At 32.1% G+C, this 18,163-nt stretch overlaps 1 protein-coding gene across 1 annotated transcript; it reads left to right on the top strand.

Annotated features, from left to right (window-relative positions):
* Positions 1-975: 975 nt before the first annotated feature.
* Positions 976-16,416, top strand: LOC134686208 (organic cation transporter protein-like). The gene is made up of 10 exons (XM_063545886.1): positions 976-1,271; positions 6,270-6,501; positions 7,850-7,953; positions 8,626-8,780; positions 9,370-9,538; positions 11,174-11,383; positions 12,118-12,344; positions 13,289-13,470; positions 14,457-14,608; positions 16,273-16,416. Exons 1-10 carry the CDS (start codon positions 1,129-1,131, stop codon positions 16,358-16,360), a joined length of 1,662 nt encoding a protein of 553 aa, XP_063401956.1. The 5' UTR covers positions 976-1,128; the 3' UTR covers positions 16,361-16,416.
* The last annotated feature ends 1,747 nt before the right edge of the window (positions 16,417-18,163 follow it).

Below are 18,163 nucleotides of genomic sequence, written 5' to 3' on the forward strand. Positions count from 1 at the left end.
CAGTAAGATGTCTTCTTTATCTTTTAACCACGTCGGCATTTCACCATTTTGAGGTGCTGAAAGTATGGTGTTTTTGTAAAAAAAAAAAAGAATGACCAAATGGACTTTTTTCTTATTATATATAACTTCAATTTTATTTTCAATTACCGGTCTTAGTTCTCAATAACCCGAACGACACTGTTAACATGCATAGAACGTATGCAATGTAATCAACACGTTGCATTCCAAACATTAAATTAAAAAAAAGACTGATTGATTGAGTGAGTATTGGTATTTAACGCATTTTTCGCACCATTGGTCATTTACAGTGTAGCTGTCTCTGTTTTTTTTTATTTGTGGAGGAAGCTTTGGGGACCGGAGGGAAAAAATGATGTGTAAGAGGGGGTGCGTGGCAAATTCTCTTCACAATTCATCATACGGTCATTACTGTATAATTATACATCCCTATCATCCGAACGTGTACCCTCACTTGGCGGATCAGGGGGGCGGGGGCTTTCGTGGGGAACATTTGGTTTAGGGAATCACTGAAGCATGACTGAAGTGCCCCCCTTTTTTTAGGTCAGTCAGAAGCCCTCCCACCCCTAATGATAAGTTCTGGATCCGCCACTGCCTCATTATAATGGGTTTACCGTAGGACCGGAGAAGTAAAGGTAACGATAATTTTATACCCAGTAAAAGTTGTGTGTTACTACATCTGATAGAAAATATATACTTTGTGTATAACCCTCGTTGCATTATTTCTAGATTATTGTGACTTAATACAAACGAAGAGTAACTTAATATTGACAATTGTTTGTAAATACAGAAGAACAAAATCATTTAGGAAATTTTAACCAGCTGTTTTAGTTTGATAACACTTCTTCAATGTATAAGAAGAAGTTTCGATTATATCAGTTATCTTTTTTTTCTACTCTCACGTTAGTTTAAAACTGGGTCAAACATTTAATCATGATCAGTATCTTCTTAAACCGTCTTTACACATGTACATGTACTAAGGTTGCAAGTACTATTCGCACAGTGTAAAATCCGTCCGAAAAGCAACACGTTCGAAGTGTCTGCACTTTTCAAAATTTGACGATCATTGATTCGTTAATTTCTGTCAAATTTTATAACATCAAATTTGGCAACATGAAATTCGATGATATTTTGATGAAACTTGGAGAATTTGGTTTTTACCAAAAACGTTTATATGTTTTACTTTGCATGCCTGCAATTCTTGTCGGATCTTTTATGATGAATTTAGTTTTTGTTATGAAGACACCCGAGCACAGGTAAGGGAGCAACCATTATTTAACTTCAAAAAGGGGGGGGGGGGTATTTTGTTTTTTCTTAATCGGAAGTTTTTTTTAGCGAATAAATTAATTTAGTTTTTCCATGCAATCAATCATTAAATGTTTTTCCCAAAATTGAACAACATAAGGTATGTGTGGAATTAGCATTCAGAATTTAACAACATAAGGTATGTGTGGAATTAGCATTCAGAATTTTTAAAAAAAATGTCATCTGCTTGAACAGAATTATTATTTTTTTTCATAAAATTGGGGATCAGAATATTATTTAAGAAAAAAAATACATAACCCACTCACCCCTCCCCCTGGAAGTTAAACGATTGTTCCCTAAGTTATTTGAAATAAACGTAGGGTAAGCGGGGTGGAATCATTAATATAACTTGACTCTGACAATTCGTAGTATTTTCAACTGATTACCACTTGGCGGTGATCCATTGTTTCAGGTTCGGGTGTATCTATGCTTTTTATATTGTCCCGAGTGCAGCCGGATGCATATTTTCTGATGACCACTTGGCGCAGATCTATGGTTTGAGGTTCGGGGTGCCTCTATTATATAAATGTCACCGAGTGCAGCGATGCATATTTTCTGATGATCACTATGTACAGATTCATTGTTTGAGGTCATTGTCCTATTAATGTCACTGAATGATGCATATTTTCTGATGTAAAAAAAAATACATATTTTCTATGAGTTATGTGGGTTTTTGACGAATGCTTCATGCTGCAAACAATTATCATTACAAAAAATGTTGGCTCTATTTTACATGTAATCATAAATAATACGTATTGTATGTACTTAATGAAATGATGAATGTCTTTCTATGATAATTACCCTGATATTTCTGTAAAAAATGTATATTTACAATATTGTATCATATAGTAGCGGCGTGCACATTTCAATTGCAACTTAAACAAGCCCCCTGTCTAAACTCAAACAATCTGCCCACCCACCGTGTAATTATACAAATATAAACAAACAAATTAAAATCGAAAAAAAATATTCACAGCTAGTAAGTAAAATCAGTATGATTAATGTTTCTCTTTAGAATGGATTTATCTTTCAGATTTAAGACATTGTTTTCCAAGATTGCATGTTTCAAAAATTAAATTTGCAGTTCGTAATCTTTCATATTTTCATCTTACCAATTTTTCATCGAATAAAAATCACAAAAATACTGAACTTCGAGGAAAATTCAAAACGGAAAGTCCCTCATCAAATGGCAAAATCAAAAGCTCAAACACATCAAACGAATGACCGACAACTGTCATATTCCTGGCTTGGTATTGGAATGTGTATGACTCGGATAATTCGAAATATGCGATTTTGCAGCGACGTCTTAGATGGCAACGAACGTATATTAAATTTTTTGGAAAAATGCATTTTACTAAAACCACACACACGTTTATACATATAATTAATATGTTTCAAAATTATTTTATTTTATTTACAATCATAGATTTATTATTGAACAAGCAATATTTTGATGAACAGTTGTAATTTATGATATTTGATATCATTTATAATATATCAAACAAGATTTTCCAATATTAAAGTTCAGGGTAGGGGGACTTGTTTTATTCTTCACCATGTGAAGCTAAATAAGTGTGTTTGCTTTCATTGTATGTAGCTATGAACATTCACTGATATCAACTGACGTATAAATGATTGTTGTTTTTCGTCAAAGTTGGCAAAAAGCCTGCTGTTACTAGTATTGAACAGACCAGCAGTAAATATCGGTTTATTCTGGCAAATATTGGTCAATTGAAATGTATACTGAATCACAAATGTACTTACGAGTTTAATTTTGGATTTTTCGTGTATAATTGTTTAAACTAATAGAATTTAAATATTTTCTTAGATACAAAACTATTAATTTGCGGACACTTGGAACTTTCGAACGAACAAAATATTCAAATTTTCAAACACGTTCAAAATTTCATAAAAAGGTCAAACAGATTTTTTTTGCCTTCATAGAGCGTTATTATTACTGACGCAGAACGTCATCGTTGTCGTCAATTCACAAGTCATCTTCACAGAATTATACGATTTTTCAAACTTTCTTTTTCTCTTTTTACTTTCTCACCTCTTTGTTTACCCATGAAAGCTAGTATTATATTGTATAAACTGTTTGTTTTATATGCATGTCCAATATATTATACTATTATTGTAAATTTATATTGTATTATTGAGAAGACTTCATAAGTATGATTTACTTGTGTCTAATCCATTTTGCTTAAATTCAGCAAATAAAATATGTTTAAACTAAACTGAAAAGAATTTATATTGGGTAACTATCGCTGACACAAATTTAGTATATTGCATTTATGGTGTTCTTCGTCTCATTGTCACAATGATGACTTCAACTCGGTTGTACATAATCAGATCGTTCGTTTACCTTTTGAATTGTTTAATATTTTTCAAATTGAGCTTGTTTTGTAGTATTGGTTTTGCTCATTTTTAAAGGCCGTATTATGACCAATAGTTGCTACAATGTAACTTCTACGTCATTTTGTATGTATTCGAGAGTTCAACATGTCTTATTTGCAAGCATACCTTATCTTCATTTTTATATGAAAGTAATGATTCTCAATCAAATAATAATCAAATACTAATAATAATTTTCAAAACGAAATTGTGATTTTCTGTCTTATAACATTTGTCCAACTTTCTCCAATTTCTGCTCTTCTCGAAAATATAAAATGTTTAGGTCACAATTATTACTTTTGTGTATGTTCTCCTTTTTTTTTTAGCTCTCAAGTACCAAAAGGCCAAGTGAGCTATTCTCATCACTTGGCGTCCGTCGTCGTCGTCGTCGTCCGTCGTCGTTAAATGTTTACATTTGAACTTCTTCTAGAGAACAACTGAATGGAAAGGAACCAAATATAGCATAAATGTTCCTTATAAGGTGCTGACCATGTGTTGTTACTTTGTAGCCGATCCATTGTCCAAGATGGCCGCCAGCGGAAGACTTAGTTTAACATTGGACCCTGCGGGAAATACATACAAATGTCTTCTTTTAAGGAACCACTAAATGGAATGAAAAAAAAGATAGCATGGATGTTCCTTATGAGGTGCTGACCAAGTGTTGTTTATTTTTTAGCTGATCCATCATCCAAGAGATCGCTCCAGCGGGGGCTTAGTTTAACAAAGGACCCTATGGGAAATACATACAAATGTCTTCTTTTAGAGAAACACTGCTTGGAATGAAACTAAACATGTCATGAATATTTCTTATGAGGTGCTAATGAAGTGTTGCTACTTTGTTGCTAATTTTCTGTTCAAGATGGCCACCAGGATTTATTATTGAATTATGGGGCTAATAGTAAACCAAATGGACCCAACAAAACGCTTGGTGGTTACAGAAAATTGCTCTTAGTAACGATAACATTTTAGGGATTCTACATATTCAATGATTATAAAAATTCACTGTAACATATCTAAACAAATACCTAAGTTATTGTTTTATGATCCACCCCTACCCAACCTCCGAAGTCGATGTTCTGGATCTGCCCCTGTTAGAATTGCGTGATCGATATCTATAGCTAAACTCTTACTAGAAGTTGGTACATGCGTTTCATTTAAAAATTAACCATAAAAATGGGAATCATCAAAGGAATTTCAAGTATTTATAATAATTTTCGAACATATGCCAGTTGATGATACCCTTCGGGTGCGATATTCTCTCGCTGCGTTGAAGACGCAATGGTCATTTGTGGTCGTCGTCTGTTGTCTGGTCTTTCTTCGGGTCGGTTTTTTTTTGTTGTTTTTTTGTTGTTTTGTTTTTTACATATTTTCAATTTTAATTGCCGTTTAGATAAACGTATCAAATAATTATTCAAATACGCAATTATTCACTCTACATTAAGAATATACTAAAATTCTTAGTACATTGTAAATAAATGAGTCGCAATTCTTATTGTTAGATAACATTAATCTTGAAAACCATAATAGTCCCGCTCTTTTATGTTGAAGATTCTTTGTAATCACTGTATCTATTTTGAAATTGTTGACTATTCTGATATTTGAATATCTCCCCTTCAAAATTAAAGATATAGATATTTGTTTAAATTGTTCAGGTTACTGTGTCAAAGTTGAGTAATGAGTGTCTAAATAAATAGATACATAGGCATTTATTAAATTTTAAAAACGTGACACGTGGTCGCTTTAAAATGTGTGGCAATAAAAAAAAAAGACGGTCATCCCACCGTCTATTTGGATCACTTACTACCAAAATATAACAGACTTGGTCAATATGTAAGGAGATGTCGTATATTATTGACTGCACCAAAGTTCAAATGTAGTTGATATAAGCAATTATAGACAACCGCAGGCCTTCAACAATGTGAATAGTATACTGTTAACCAACTAATTTTCGCATGCGATTTATTTTCGCAAGTAGAAAAATGTCGCAAATATAAATCGTCGCGAATATGTAAAACTTGGATCTTTTCTAATTCCACTGCACCAATCAAGGTTGAGAATCGTGATACTAAATCGCCGCGAAATGGGATAGTCAGAGGGCTAAGCGCGAATTAAAGTATCCGCGAAAATAAACCGGTTTACAGTAGATTGGAGCACTGTAACAAATGTGTTATGTTATTTCACCACGACCATTTAATTTCAAAGGGGAGTTATTGTATTTTTTCATAAGAAAATATTCTAATTCCCAATTTGATGGGAAAACATATTGTGGTCAAGCATTAATTTTAACTAAAAAATGTTCAAATTGGCATATTTTTACCATACCTTTTAGTGTTAGATTTTGAAAAAAATATTTGATTGATCGAAAAAAAAAAATTTCGCGAATTTATTTTGGACACAGACAAAAAATATTAACATGACCCTCCTTCAAGTTAAATGGTTTCTCCCTTAACAATAATCATCAATTATTGGTATGCATGCGAATATATTCATAAATGATCAATATGAATAATTTTCATTATTTTTTATCTTTAATATTTTGATACATTTTTTGACAGATGCAAATTGCCTCAGCTGGACAATGATACGTACGAAATCACAAGTGAATATCAGCGACATCTTGTCAACATTACGATTCCGGAATCAGACGATGAAACCATAGACTATGATCGATGTCATTATTATGTTTACCCTTTTGGCGAAAGTCCATCTAAGCAGAATGCAACAAAAATCACGTGTACTGAATGGGTATACGATAAATCAGTAATAACAAAGTCTTTTGCATCGGAGGTAAGAAAATGAAAGATTGATATATTTGGCATCTCTTTTAGGTTTAGTTATCTTTAAGCTGACTCAAAAATTAAAGACATGATATGTATATTTGGACTCAATGTTAATAAGACAGCAACCAACCGAATCAAAACAAATCAAAATATAAAAAGATGTAGAAAGGGATAATCAGCTGCATTTAGGGACGACATCAAAAGATCAATGAATGATAAAAAAACTTAATTCAAATAGTTTGGGGGTGGGGGGTTAAACTTGCTGCAAGTTTTGTTTATCCTACATCGATTTTTCATATATCCATATGGGTCAATCAATTTTTCCCAAGTTAAGTTAAGAGGGGGGTAGGGGGGTCATTAAAAAAACTATATGAATTAAGTGTTTTATCCTACATTGAACTTTTGATGTCGTCCCTTAATCAAAACAGAAATCCCAATTGTAAACAATTTTATCTATTATGGCTGTTGGTTTAGCTCACACATTATTGTCAATATATTGAAATTATATGCGACTGTCATACAAGTCATATGTTTAGCTAGCTATAAAACCAGGTTTGATACACCGTTTGTTACTGGGGAAATTTAATGCCGATACCAAGTCAGGAATATAACATTTGTTTTATATTCGTTTGATATGTTTGACCTTTGGATTTTGCCATAAGATAAAGGACTTTCCGTTTTGAATTTTCCTTGGAGTTGTTTTATTTTTTGCTAAAATAATAGTTTTTAATTTTTCCTACAAGCAAATCACAAAAATTCATCAACAAAATAAATATTTTAATGTTTTACATGTTTTACGTCAGCAAAACCATCAACATGGAACAAAAGTGTATTGCAAATCCAAGAACATGATATGTTAAAAGAAAGAAATACAGACTGTGATCTGTTTGTTGGAAAATCGGTCTCCACATTAAATAACATTAAGTTACAAAAATTAGAAACGTATACTTCATTATTTAATTGTGACGGCTTAACAAACATTTTCAAATTCGATCACCAACGACTAGAAAAAGTTTTCAAACTATATAATAGTATTAAATTCATCAGTTTCGTAGTGAAGTCAATCCTTAAATTTATATTTATTTGCCTTTGGAAGTGTATTTTGTTTCCTCAGCTGTGTTCACTGTTATTTATCAGAGGCGGATTCATACAGTCCCAACCCAGGATAAAGCGGGGATTCCAACCTAATATCCCCATTCAAATGCATTGATCGTCCAAAAAAAGGGGGTCAAACCCTCTGAACCTCCCCCTGGATCTGCCACTGTTCTAATTATTATCATTATTAATTCTCCATCAATTTTGCGTGAGTTCTTTGGTTGTGTTCCAAAAACATAATATTGCATTTTAAATTGTAGATGCATTTAGTATGTCAAGATACATTATTGACGTCACACGCTCAGATGATATTTTATTTTGGTGTTTTGGTTGGAGATTTGTTATTTGGAATTCTAGCAGACACGTAAGAACTTTTATTATAAAGTGAACGATACTTCAAAAAAGAATTAAAACATGCCTGGTCTGCTCAAATGTGTGTATTTTTAATCACGAACCTATATAATTCACATTATACAGCAAGTGTCCTGTTCTGATTCCAATTTCATTCACCAGGCGTGAAAAGAAACAACAGTCTAATTTATACAAATCCCATTTATTTGGACGTACCTGCGTTTTGCACTATGAAATTACTTGATTATCTGATTGATTGATTATTGGTTGCCTAACATCTAGTGGCAAATATTTGATCCATGATCAGGGCGAGATTATTCAAATTACAATTCATACAAAAGTTTAGTCCTGAAATAGAGGATGAAGGTCGTATACCACTGGAAAATTAGAGTATTCATATGTTTGACTGGTCACAATGGACCCTCAAAGTGTTTTGTCAAGGGTTTTTAACGTGCAGAGAGCGTGACACTGTCTCTACTCGGCGATTTCAAATTCCCTTTATTTTACCGGATGAACTGCTTATTTATACATTCCGCACAGCAGCAACTTTGGCAAAGCTTGTACCCACCAGTCACCTTTGTGAACATTCAACAAAAGTTCCAACTAAGAAATTATGTAATGTGTTAACATATTGGACGAACTAGTTTATATTAACATTGCTATATCCCCTTTTTTATCGTTGCAGATTTGGAAGAAAGAAATCTCTGTATTTAGCTATAATAATATTGATTGGTTCTGCGTTTGGAGTGTGTTGGTCGTCTAGCTATATTACATTCGTTATACTGGAGTTCATCATTGGAGCTGCCAACCATGGAGCTTTCATGATATGTTGCGTTCTTGGTGGGTAATGAATAAAATCAATAAAAATAATTTATGAAAAAAATGAAGACAAACACAGTCACAGAAAATTTATTACAATGATTATAATAATTTAAGATATGTCCGATTACAGTGCAACCTAAATGTAAAACGTATCACAATTTAATTGAAAAAAGAATGCATAATTCGAAATCATATGACGTACGTACGTAAACATATTCTCTGACAACACAGAAGAACACGTTCAATTTTTATCTGTAAAATGAATGGGCGCAAATGAAATAAAAAGTCGCACGCAAATGTAATGATTTTTACGCCAAATATAATGATAGTGCAAGCAAATGTAATGCACCGTTCGATACATTATGAGACACACAGTAGAAATCGTTTCGCAACTGTTAAGTATAGAATTATTTTGAGATATTAGATGTAAATAGTATGTTAACTTGATGACTTGGAATCAATGTTACCATAGAATAAATGTTTCTTATTTTTAATACATGAATTAGTGTGTTCAAAAAAATCCCGGTCACATCATGATCATGTATTGTGATGGCAGACGGCAATAATTATTGTTGATTGTAACATATACTTCTATGTTTGTCAACAGGTTTAGAGATGGTAGGGCCTTCAAAGAGGAACTGGGCTGGGATTGTCATACACATGTTCTTTGCAGTAGGACTTGTTTACCTTGCTGGAATGGGATACTTTCTCAGAAATTGGCAACATGTTGGATTGGCCATTGCAGCTCCATGCGTGTTGTTTCTTTGTTATTGGTGGTAGGTTAAACTACATTTGTCCATACAAGTATATAAATTAAAGAGATAAGAATGATTGCCAAGTATGAATACCTGCCTTTCTTCTAAAGGAAAAAAGGAGTTTTATAGATTTTATCAAGCTTTTATTTTAAAAATCTGTTTGTTAGAAAAACAATTTTACAGGAAGAACTATTATAAATCTGAAACTGAATAGAAAGACCCGTCTCAACTTTTGATTGTAGCACAGTTAACATAAAATTATTAAACTTCTTTTTGTAATATTTTTTTCATTGACTTTTTAATATCAGTAGAATTCAGTTGAATTTTTCATAAGTTCTTGACAAGGAGAAGGGTGTAAGCGGTAAAGTAACACAATACCGAACTCCAAGTAAATAAAACAGAAAATGTAATTTCAACCGTTTGAAGGAACTGAATTAGATTGACATTAATTTCTTCTAGTTGTCTCCCATAGACCGTTATTTCTTTTCCCGCGCCTCATGGGATATAGCCATTCAGCACGACAGAGCCGACTCGATTAGACGTGTTTCTCAGTTGACATGTTTTATCTTGCTTGTGTGAATTTATTTGATGTTATATGAAATGTTTTGATTTCAGAAGTAATTATAAATTACTTGCCTATATTTTGTCGACATGATATAATGTATCATACTGTGCAATTAAAATCATCACATGGCACTGTCGTGTGGGTATTTAATTTGAACTTTAGAGTTTGGTAGTCAATGGGCGTAGTAATTGTAGAAGAACTTTTTTTTCAAGACTCTTATCAAACTTCAAAATCCAAAGTTCAAACACTTCAAACGAATGCGGGCATTTAATTTAAAAAAAAAAAAAAAAGGTTCTTTCTATCTGTCAAATATTCTATATACCTGTGAATTCTTGAAAATAAAATATTCATTATCATAATGTCTTGTCTATTTCTTTCGATCCTATTGTTATCTGTTCTTCTTGAAATAATGGTTTGCTTTAATAAATTAGTATATTCTTTTCGTTCCAACGTAACCGGAAGTATACGTCACATATTGAAATATCTTTGCTTTATAATCTTCACCACAAGAGTTAATTTTCTTATTCTCAGTTGATATTTTACTTTGCCAATATGAGGAAACCTCATTTTTGGAACATATCAGATGCCTTGTCTCTCGTGTATGTTTTAGCCATTTTCTGACAATAATTGATCATAATTGTTCAAGGTAGAACATATTACATAAACATAATGAATAAATACACGTGAATAAGTTTGCCGCAGAAAACCCAAATTGTTCTTATTAATAAGATAAAAGAGCGACGAAAGATCCAGAGGGACAGTCAAATTCATAGATCGAAAATAAACTGACAACGCCATGGCCAAAAATGTAAAAGACAAACCGACAAATAATAGTACACATGACACAACATAGAACACTACTAAGCATCGCGAACCCCACCAAAAACCTTGGGTGATCTCTGGTGCTCCGAAAGCAGATCCTGTTCCACATGTTATACCCGTCGTGTTGCTAATAAAATTATTATCAGATTTGTTAGAATTAACCTAATAATAATCATCTACACCGTAACCGTAGAGAATAACTGGCTTTCATGTGCATCTTATGCAAAACTCCTGTTTAGATTTTTAATGTTACAAATTTCTATTCAAAGGATTATACCAGAATCCCCAAGATGGCTGCTTAGTAGGGGTAGACATGAAGAAGCAGTAACAATTTTAAAGAAAGTGGCATTAACAAATAAAGCAAATATTCCAGAAAAATTACTACAGATTCAGGATGAACCCGACCCACATGGAAATTTATGGCATCTATTCTCATCAAAGGTGCTCTTCGTAAGAACAATGATAATTTTTCTAAATTGGTAAGTATTATTTAAAAGAACTTGAATACTCTCTTCCTTGTTATGTATGGTGAGGTGAAAACACTTTCATTACGGTTCTTGTCCCAAAAACAATGATGACTTGCTGCGATATTAAATACATGTAATTGACCGAGCTTAACTAAATATTGTATTTGTGTTGGTTTAAAGGACATAAGATTGTGGATTACAGTTTCAAAAAACAAATATTCTATATATGCAAAGAACTGAATTTCCAGATCATTTCATTTGGTGAAAATTAACATTTTCAATACTAGAAAACGTTTCACAAGAGGATCTTTTGGGGTCGTTAAATAGTGAAAATTGTCTCGCAATTAATGCAAAAGTAACCTCTCAAGTACGTACCACACCTTTGGGAGAAATGAAAAAAATCAAGATTGGTGAGGATGCAATACTTGAATCAGAGATGTTCTACCTTTAGACAAATTTATGTAGGAAAACCACTAAACACTTTGGAAAATATTTCAAAGAAAACCACAAGATAAGAGGGACTAAATATACCAGAGGGATAGTCAAATTCAGAGATAGAAAATAAACTGACAACGCTATGGGTAAAAATTAAAAGACAAACAAACAAATAATAGTACAGAAGACACAACCTAGAAAACTTAAGATTAAATATGAAAAAATACAGTACAATGTACATTTTTGTGCATCTACCCTGCATATGAAATACTATATAATATGACTCTCTCTCTCTCTCTTTCTCTTTCCAGGGCAGTTGTTAGTCTAATGTATTATGGCGTTACTATGAATGTTGGAAATATGGGAGGAGATTTTTATCTAAACTTTTTCTTACTAGCATTAATAGAATTTCCTGCATATAGTATATGTATATACCTGGTAGATAAGATAGGAAGAAAGAAACTGCATTGTGGGTGTATGCTGTTAGGAGGATTTGCGTGCGCATCGACAATTTTTACAGTTTTATTTGGAGGGAAATGTAAGTGTTTCGGTTATCTTTTTATTTCATGCGAGGATTTATATAAGTACAATAGGTTCATGTTATCAATATGCATGTTCATTCATATTTAAAACAATAAATAGATTTGTTTACAAATACCACTTGAATAATGATCTTTGGAAGTCCGTATATTGTGATTAGATTAAAAAAAAATATTAAATGCATATTCAATTAAAAAAGAAATTGTGTAAAATGCTATATTTGACAAAAGAAAAAATAATAAACATAGTATTATCAATATTTGCCGATAGAAAGATGATTACTGGGAGGCAATGGCATATTCAATTTCTAAATTAGTTGAATCGTATTTTGCTCTAATTGCAATCTTAATTGTGAATTTTTTTAATTTTTTTTAAATAACGCGAATCAGCTTTAACTTATCTTATTTTTGTACATAAATGATACACATCTATTTGTATGTAAAGATGTCTATATATTAAAAAGTGCATATTTTATCCACCGGGTCGATGCCACTGCTGTTGGGGGGTTCCTTACATGGTATACCCAGCCTAGAATTCAGCACTTTCTACAGTGTTAGTATGGACTATCATTGATATGGTCCTATAATTTTGTTATGAAGAAATGTTCGAATCGAATGTTGGGTCTTTTGTACTATTATTTGTCTGTTTGTCTTATTTTTATGTTTTAGCCATGGCTTTGTCAGATTATTTTTTATCTTTGAGTTTGATGCCTTTCGCCCATCTGTTAGCTATACGTATATCATATTCGTACACAAATTATCAATATTTTGTATGTCCTTTTTTTGTTGAAATTCTAGGCAAAGATAGTCACGAATTATTGAAAAACATTATTAAATTATGGATCTTAGAAAACAAAATGAAGCATAATTATAATGTGTTTGCGCAGGCGCATTGTATTTCAAACTGAAAACTATGTACCTTTATCTTTCACTATGACAACAGCTCTAGAGCCACTTACCTTAGCATTGGCCATAATTGGAAAGTTGGGTGCAAGTGGAGCTTTTTGTGTGATATATGTCTTCTCAGCCGAGTTGTACCCAACAGTTGTAAGGAATGCTGGAATGGGTGCCAGTTCGTGTATAGCACGTATTGGTGGAATGTTAGCTCCATATGTAGCAAAATCTGTAAGTCTTAGTTAAATGAACGTAGTAACAAACATGATTGATCATTTCAAAACAAAGTTCGTTTTTTCTGTTATTATCATTTCAGTTTTACTTTAATCATATTTTGTCTTGTAAATGACTGAGAAATGCTCAACTGAAAAAAGGAACCGAATCAAGCAAAAGAGGGGCGAATGATACCAAAGAAACATTCAAACTCGTATATCGAAAATAACCTGACAAAGCCATGGTTAAAAAAAAGAGACAGAAAACCAATAGTACATGTACACAAGACACAGCATAAAACCTAAAGACAAAGCAACCCGACCCCCACCAAACACTGGGGTTGATCTCAGGTGCACTGGAAGGAACACAAGAATATACACATAACAGAAGGAATTGCGGTATGACAGCGCATTGGCCCTGTACATTTATCTAGTGTTTCTTTTAATAGGAGAGTAAATTTAGAAAAAGATAAATCACAAAAACTCTGAACTCCGAGGAAACATGCTAAAAGGAAAGTCCCTAATTAAATAGCAAAATCAAAAGCCCAAACATTTTAAACGAATTGATAACAACTCACATATTCCTGACTCGGTCAGGTTAAACGGGACCTTCTATATATAGTTCATGAATCACCCGTCGTGTGTATTAAAACACTTTGGCAACATGTAAAAACGAATGATAAAGATATGCAAGCAGTACACGTGCTTTTGAAAAAGAAAATAATATCGACTCTGAAGGTGAAAACGCCAACATATAGAATATTTGACCAGGCAACCAATAGGGCCTAAATAGAACAGTAAACCATGCAAATTATGTCTCGAGTTATATCTAAGACTTTTGGGATTTTTTTCTCATTACTTGTTAAGTTTTAAAGTTGTTCTAAAGTAAACAGAATGTATACTTACATTTTATTAGCAACATCATAATTCTTTTTTGTTAGTACTGTTTATTTTTTATTTATTTTGTTTTTGGTTAAGTGATATTTTCTACAAATATTCAAATAGGGAGAATTAGTTGATGGCAAGTTTGGAAAAGCTTTACCATTAGTAATATTTGGGGCAGCTTCAGTATTTGCTGGTTTGATGTGTCTTTTATTACCTGAGACCTTGAATCAAAGACTCCCAGAGACGATAGAGGATGGCAACAGATTTGGCAGGTAAAATATTTTACAAATAAATAACAATTGCGTAGTTGCATGATACATTTAAATGCATGATGTTCTACATTTTAGAAAAAAACAGCAGAAGGTCACCAATAGGTCTTCATGCAGCGAGAAACTCCAGCCCTTCAGAGAAATGTTTGATTAAAAACATGTGTGTTTGTACATTTAGGATTCCTAATATTATCAAATGCCTCTCTTTGTTGACATTCTTGCTTTATTCGCTACAGTCTTTTTATTTGTTCTTGTCATATTGAAAATTCTAAAAAAATAAGTCGATTACAGAACACATCAAAACAATTGTTAAATGACCACATAAAAGGCCGCGTCATCGTCTTTATTAAATATTGACGTTTTCCAAATACCTCCTTTTCTTTCTTCTATCCCACTATTATCTGTGTCCATTTCTAGGTACCAATTAAGTAATAAAACAGGCCTTGCTGTAACTTCGATATATTTTTCATTGAATAACATTGAATTGATTACTTGAAAAGATCAGCAATCACGATTTTTTGCTTCTTCGAAGTCATGTTAGCTAGTGTCCGTGCATAAGCAACAAAACGAGTGCAAAATGTGGAGCTGGATCTGCTCACCTTTCCGTCACTTTTTTTTTTGTTGCGTTTGTGTTGCTCAATTTTTAGTTTGTTATGTTGAGTTGTTTATAATGTGTTTGTTTTACGTCTCTCCTTTATCGAATGTTTTATTTGGTATAGCCTCGATACATGATCACCAACAGTGTTAAAAGAAGATAACCAGGAATAAATTATATTTAATATTTCAGTTAGTATTTTTCTGATGTACGGGAGATAACTCAATCGAACCTAGTATACATCCCGGTGCGGGAATTTCTCGTTACATTGAAGACCTGTTGGTGACCTTCTGCTGTTGTTTTTTCTATGGTCGGGTTGTTGTCTCTTTGATACATTCCCCATTTCCATTCTCAATTTTATTTATACAAATGCATTATCACAAATGTATAGGTATGCTACGTACGATAATTCTGGACGTTTCAACAATGTACGATAAGTTGATAATATATATTGATAACTTGATTCATATATATTATCGGATAAAGAGATGAGTTTAATTTTATTGTTGTATTCTGTTTTGACACATTTATTAATAATAAATGGAATAAAAAACGAAACAAACATACAAAATTAACGCACCAACAGTAAAAAGAAAAAAAGATACTAGATTTAAGGAATGATGGTACGCTGTGTGAAGATTTAACACAGTCAAATATCGAAAATCTACAAACACAGTACTACAATCCTAGTAAATAGCAAAATCACAAAAATACTGAACTCAGAGGAAAATCAATTTGGAAAGTCCATAATCACATGGCAAAATCAAAAAACAAAACGCATCAAAAACGAATGGACAAGAACTGTCATATTCCTGACTTGGTACAGGCATTTTCAAATGTAGAAAATGGTGGATTAAACCTGGTTCTATAGCGCTAACCCTGTAAAATGTTTGAAATGAACATCAGAAATATTTCGGTCATTTGTTCTTTTACGAAAATGTAAATGTAATGTGCTGGGATATTTTACAAATTCAATGTAGTGTCATAACTGACCCGCCGATCTAATATAATTTATAGCTTCCCATCAATTTGGAGTGTTGCATAAACATTCAATTTATTTTTATTCTTCCAGAGGAAATGATTACAATGATTCCACAACTATGGTAGAAAAGTACACATCAAAAAAAGAGAAACAGCTTGTATCATCTGATTCCTTGTAAAACCTAAAACATTGCCGGAAATTGGTGCTTTTGTAGCCGTTTCATACCATGTTTTGTTGATAAAATTCTTGTGAAAACAAGAAAACGAATCCGTAGATGTTACGTTTTTTTAAATAGACTGCAGCTATTATATAATAAATAATAGAATTAACGAGAACTATTTTATCACTTCAACATGACATTTGTTCGTTCCCTATTTTTAACATTGGTCAAATGTAATTAGTGTGGTGTTATGATAACGACAAGGAAAGAAATAGTTTATTATATGACGTCAGGAATAGTAATCAATATTTACCTCGACGGGGGAACATCATTATTCTACAACCCAATGCAGCAGTAGAACTTATATTTTTTCTGGACTTCCATAAAATGCTTCATTTTTTTTAATGTGAAAATAACTGCGATATAATTTTTAAATTTAATTTGTAAACGATGAATTTGACGAAGAAGTAGAATCCACCATTTCTACATAGAAATAAAATGCCTGTTTCAAGTCCGGAATACGACAGTTGTTATTCATTCGCTTAATGTGTTTCAACTTTTTAATTAGGCATCGGATTAGGGACTATCCGCTTTGAATTTCCCTCGGAGTTTTATATTTTTGTTATTTTACTTTCAAATTGTATGAACGGAGATGTGGTTCAGTGTCAATAGAATTTTGTCTTTAAAGAAAATGGTTAGGACAGGAATTTTTGAAATTGAAGTAGTAAAGTAGTAAACTTTTTTGCGATGATACATACATGCATTCTTTAAACTTGTTTTTTATTCATCGTAAATTTAATTTTCAGAACATCGGAACTTATTTAAAATTCACACATATTCAAAGTTCGAACATATGTAGAACAAATAGTTAATCTGTGTTTTAACATTATATACCAAATGGTTATGCACACTTACATTTGAATCATTTGACCCCTTCATGAAATAATAAATTAAACATACTCGATTATACACCACAGATAAGTTTTGCACATTCATGAAATTATAAACCGTAGTGTAGCATGACTTTTGTGATCATAATTTTTTAACCGTTTAAAAAAAAACTAACAGTAAAATTTAAATACGGTGCATAAGCTTTAAAATACAAAACTCCATAATTTGATCTTTCTCATTGAAACTTTTTACTTCTTTTGAATTTCTTAAGAATGATATGAAATGAAGTGAAGTACATTATATTTGAATAAGTACATATTAATAGTCGACATAATTACATCTACTTCAAATGAATGGGGTTTTTAAATATAGGGTAAATATGTTTTTAAATATAGGGTAAATATTTAATTATATATATATATGACATTATATTGTCCTTAGAATAGATATATATATGAAACACCTGTATACTTGTCATTCCAGATGTATGTTAGAGATCATTTGGTTACTTGTATCAAAGGTTTTCATTTAGATCATATTTATTTCATAACCGTGCAATCAATAAAATCAGAAGATATACATTAATTTTACTTTTTGTCAATAAAAAAAGACATTATCTCTATTTTTTTCAACTTATTAATTTCTTACGTACTCAAGGATCTTCTTGGTAAGGCTATTGAATTAAAAGTTTTCTTTTTTGTGGACCATTTAACCGCCATGTAATATTGTAATTTTAGTGTAAGTTTACATTGCAATAAACGGGAGAGGTTTTGGCTAGCCACACAACCAGGGTCAACTCACCAATTTTCTTAAAATGTCCTGTGTCAGGAAAATGGCAGTTGTTATCTTATAGTTCGGTTCTGTTTGTGTTGCAAAGTCGTTTGTTTTTTGTTGCACGTTAGTGTTTCTGTTGTTTCGTTGATTTCCTCT

The sequence above is a fragment of the Mytilus trossulus genome, chromosome 10 (genome assembly GCF_036588685.1).
Source record: "Mytilus trossulus isolate FHL-02 chromosome 10, PNRI_Mtr1.1.1.hap1, whole genome shotgun sequence".
In the NCBI taxonomy this organism is placed as follows: domain Eukaryota; kingdom Metazoa; phylum Mollusca; class Bivalvia; order Mytilida; family Mytilidae; genus Mytilus; species Mytilus trossulus.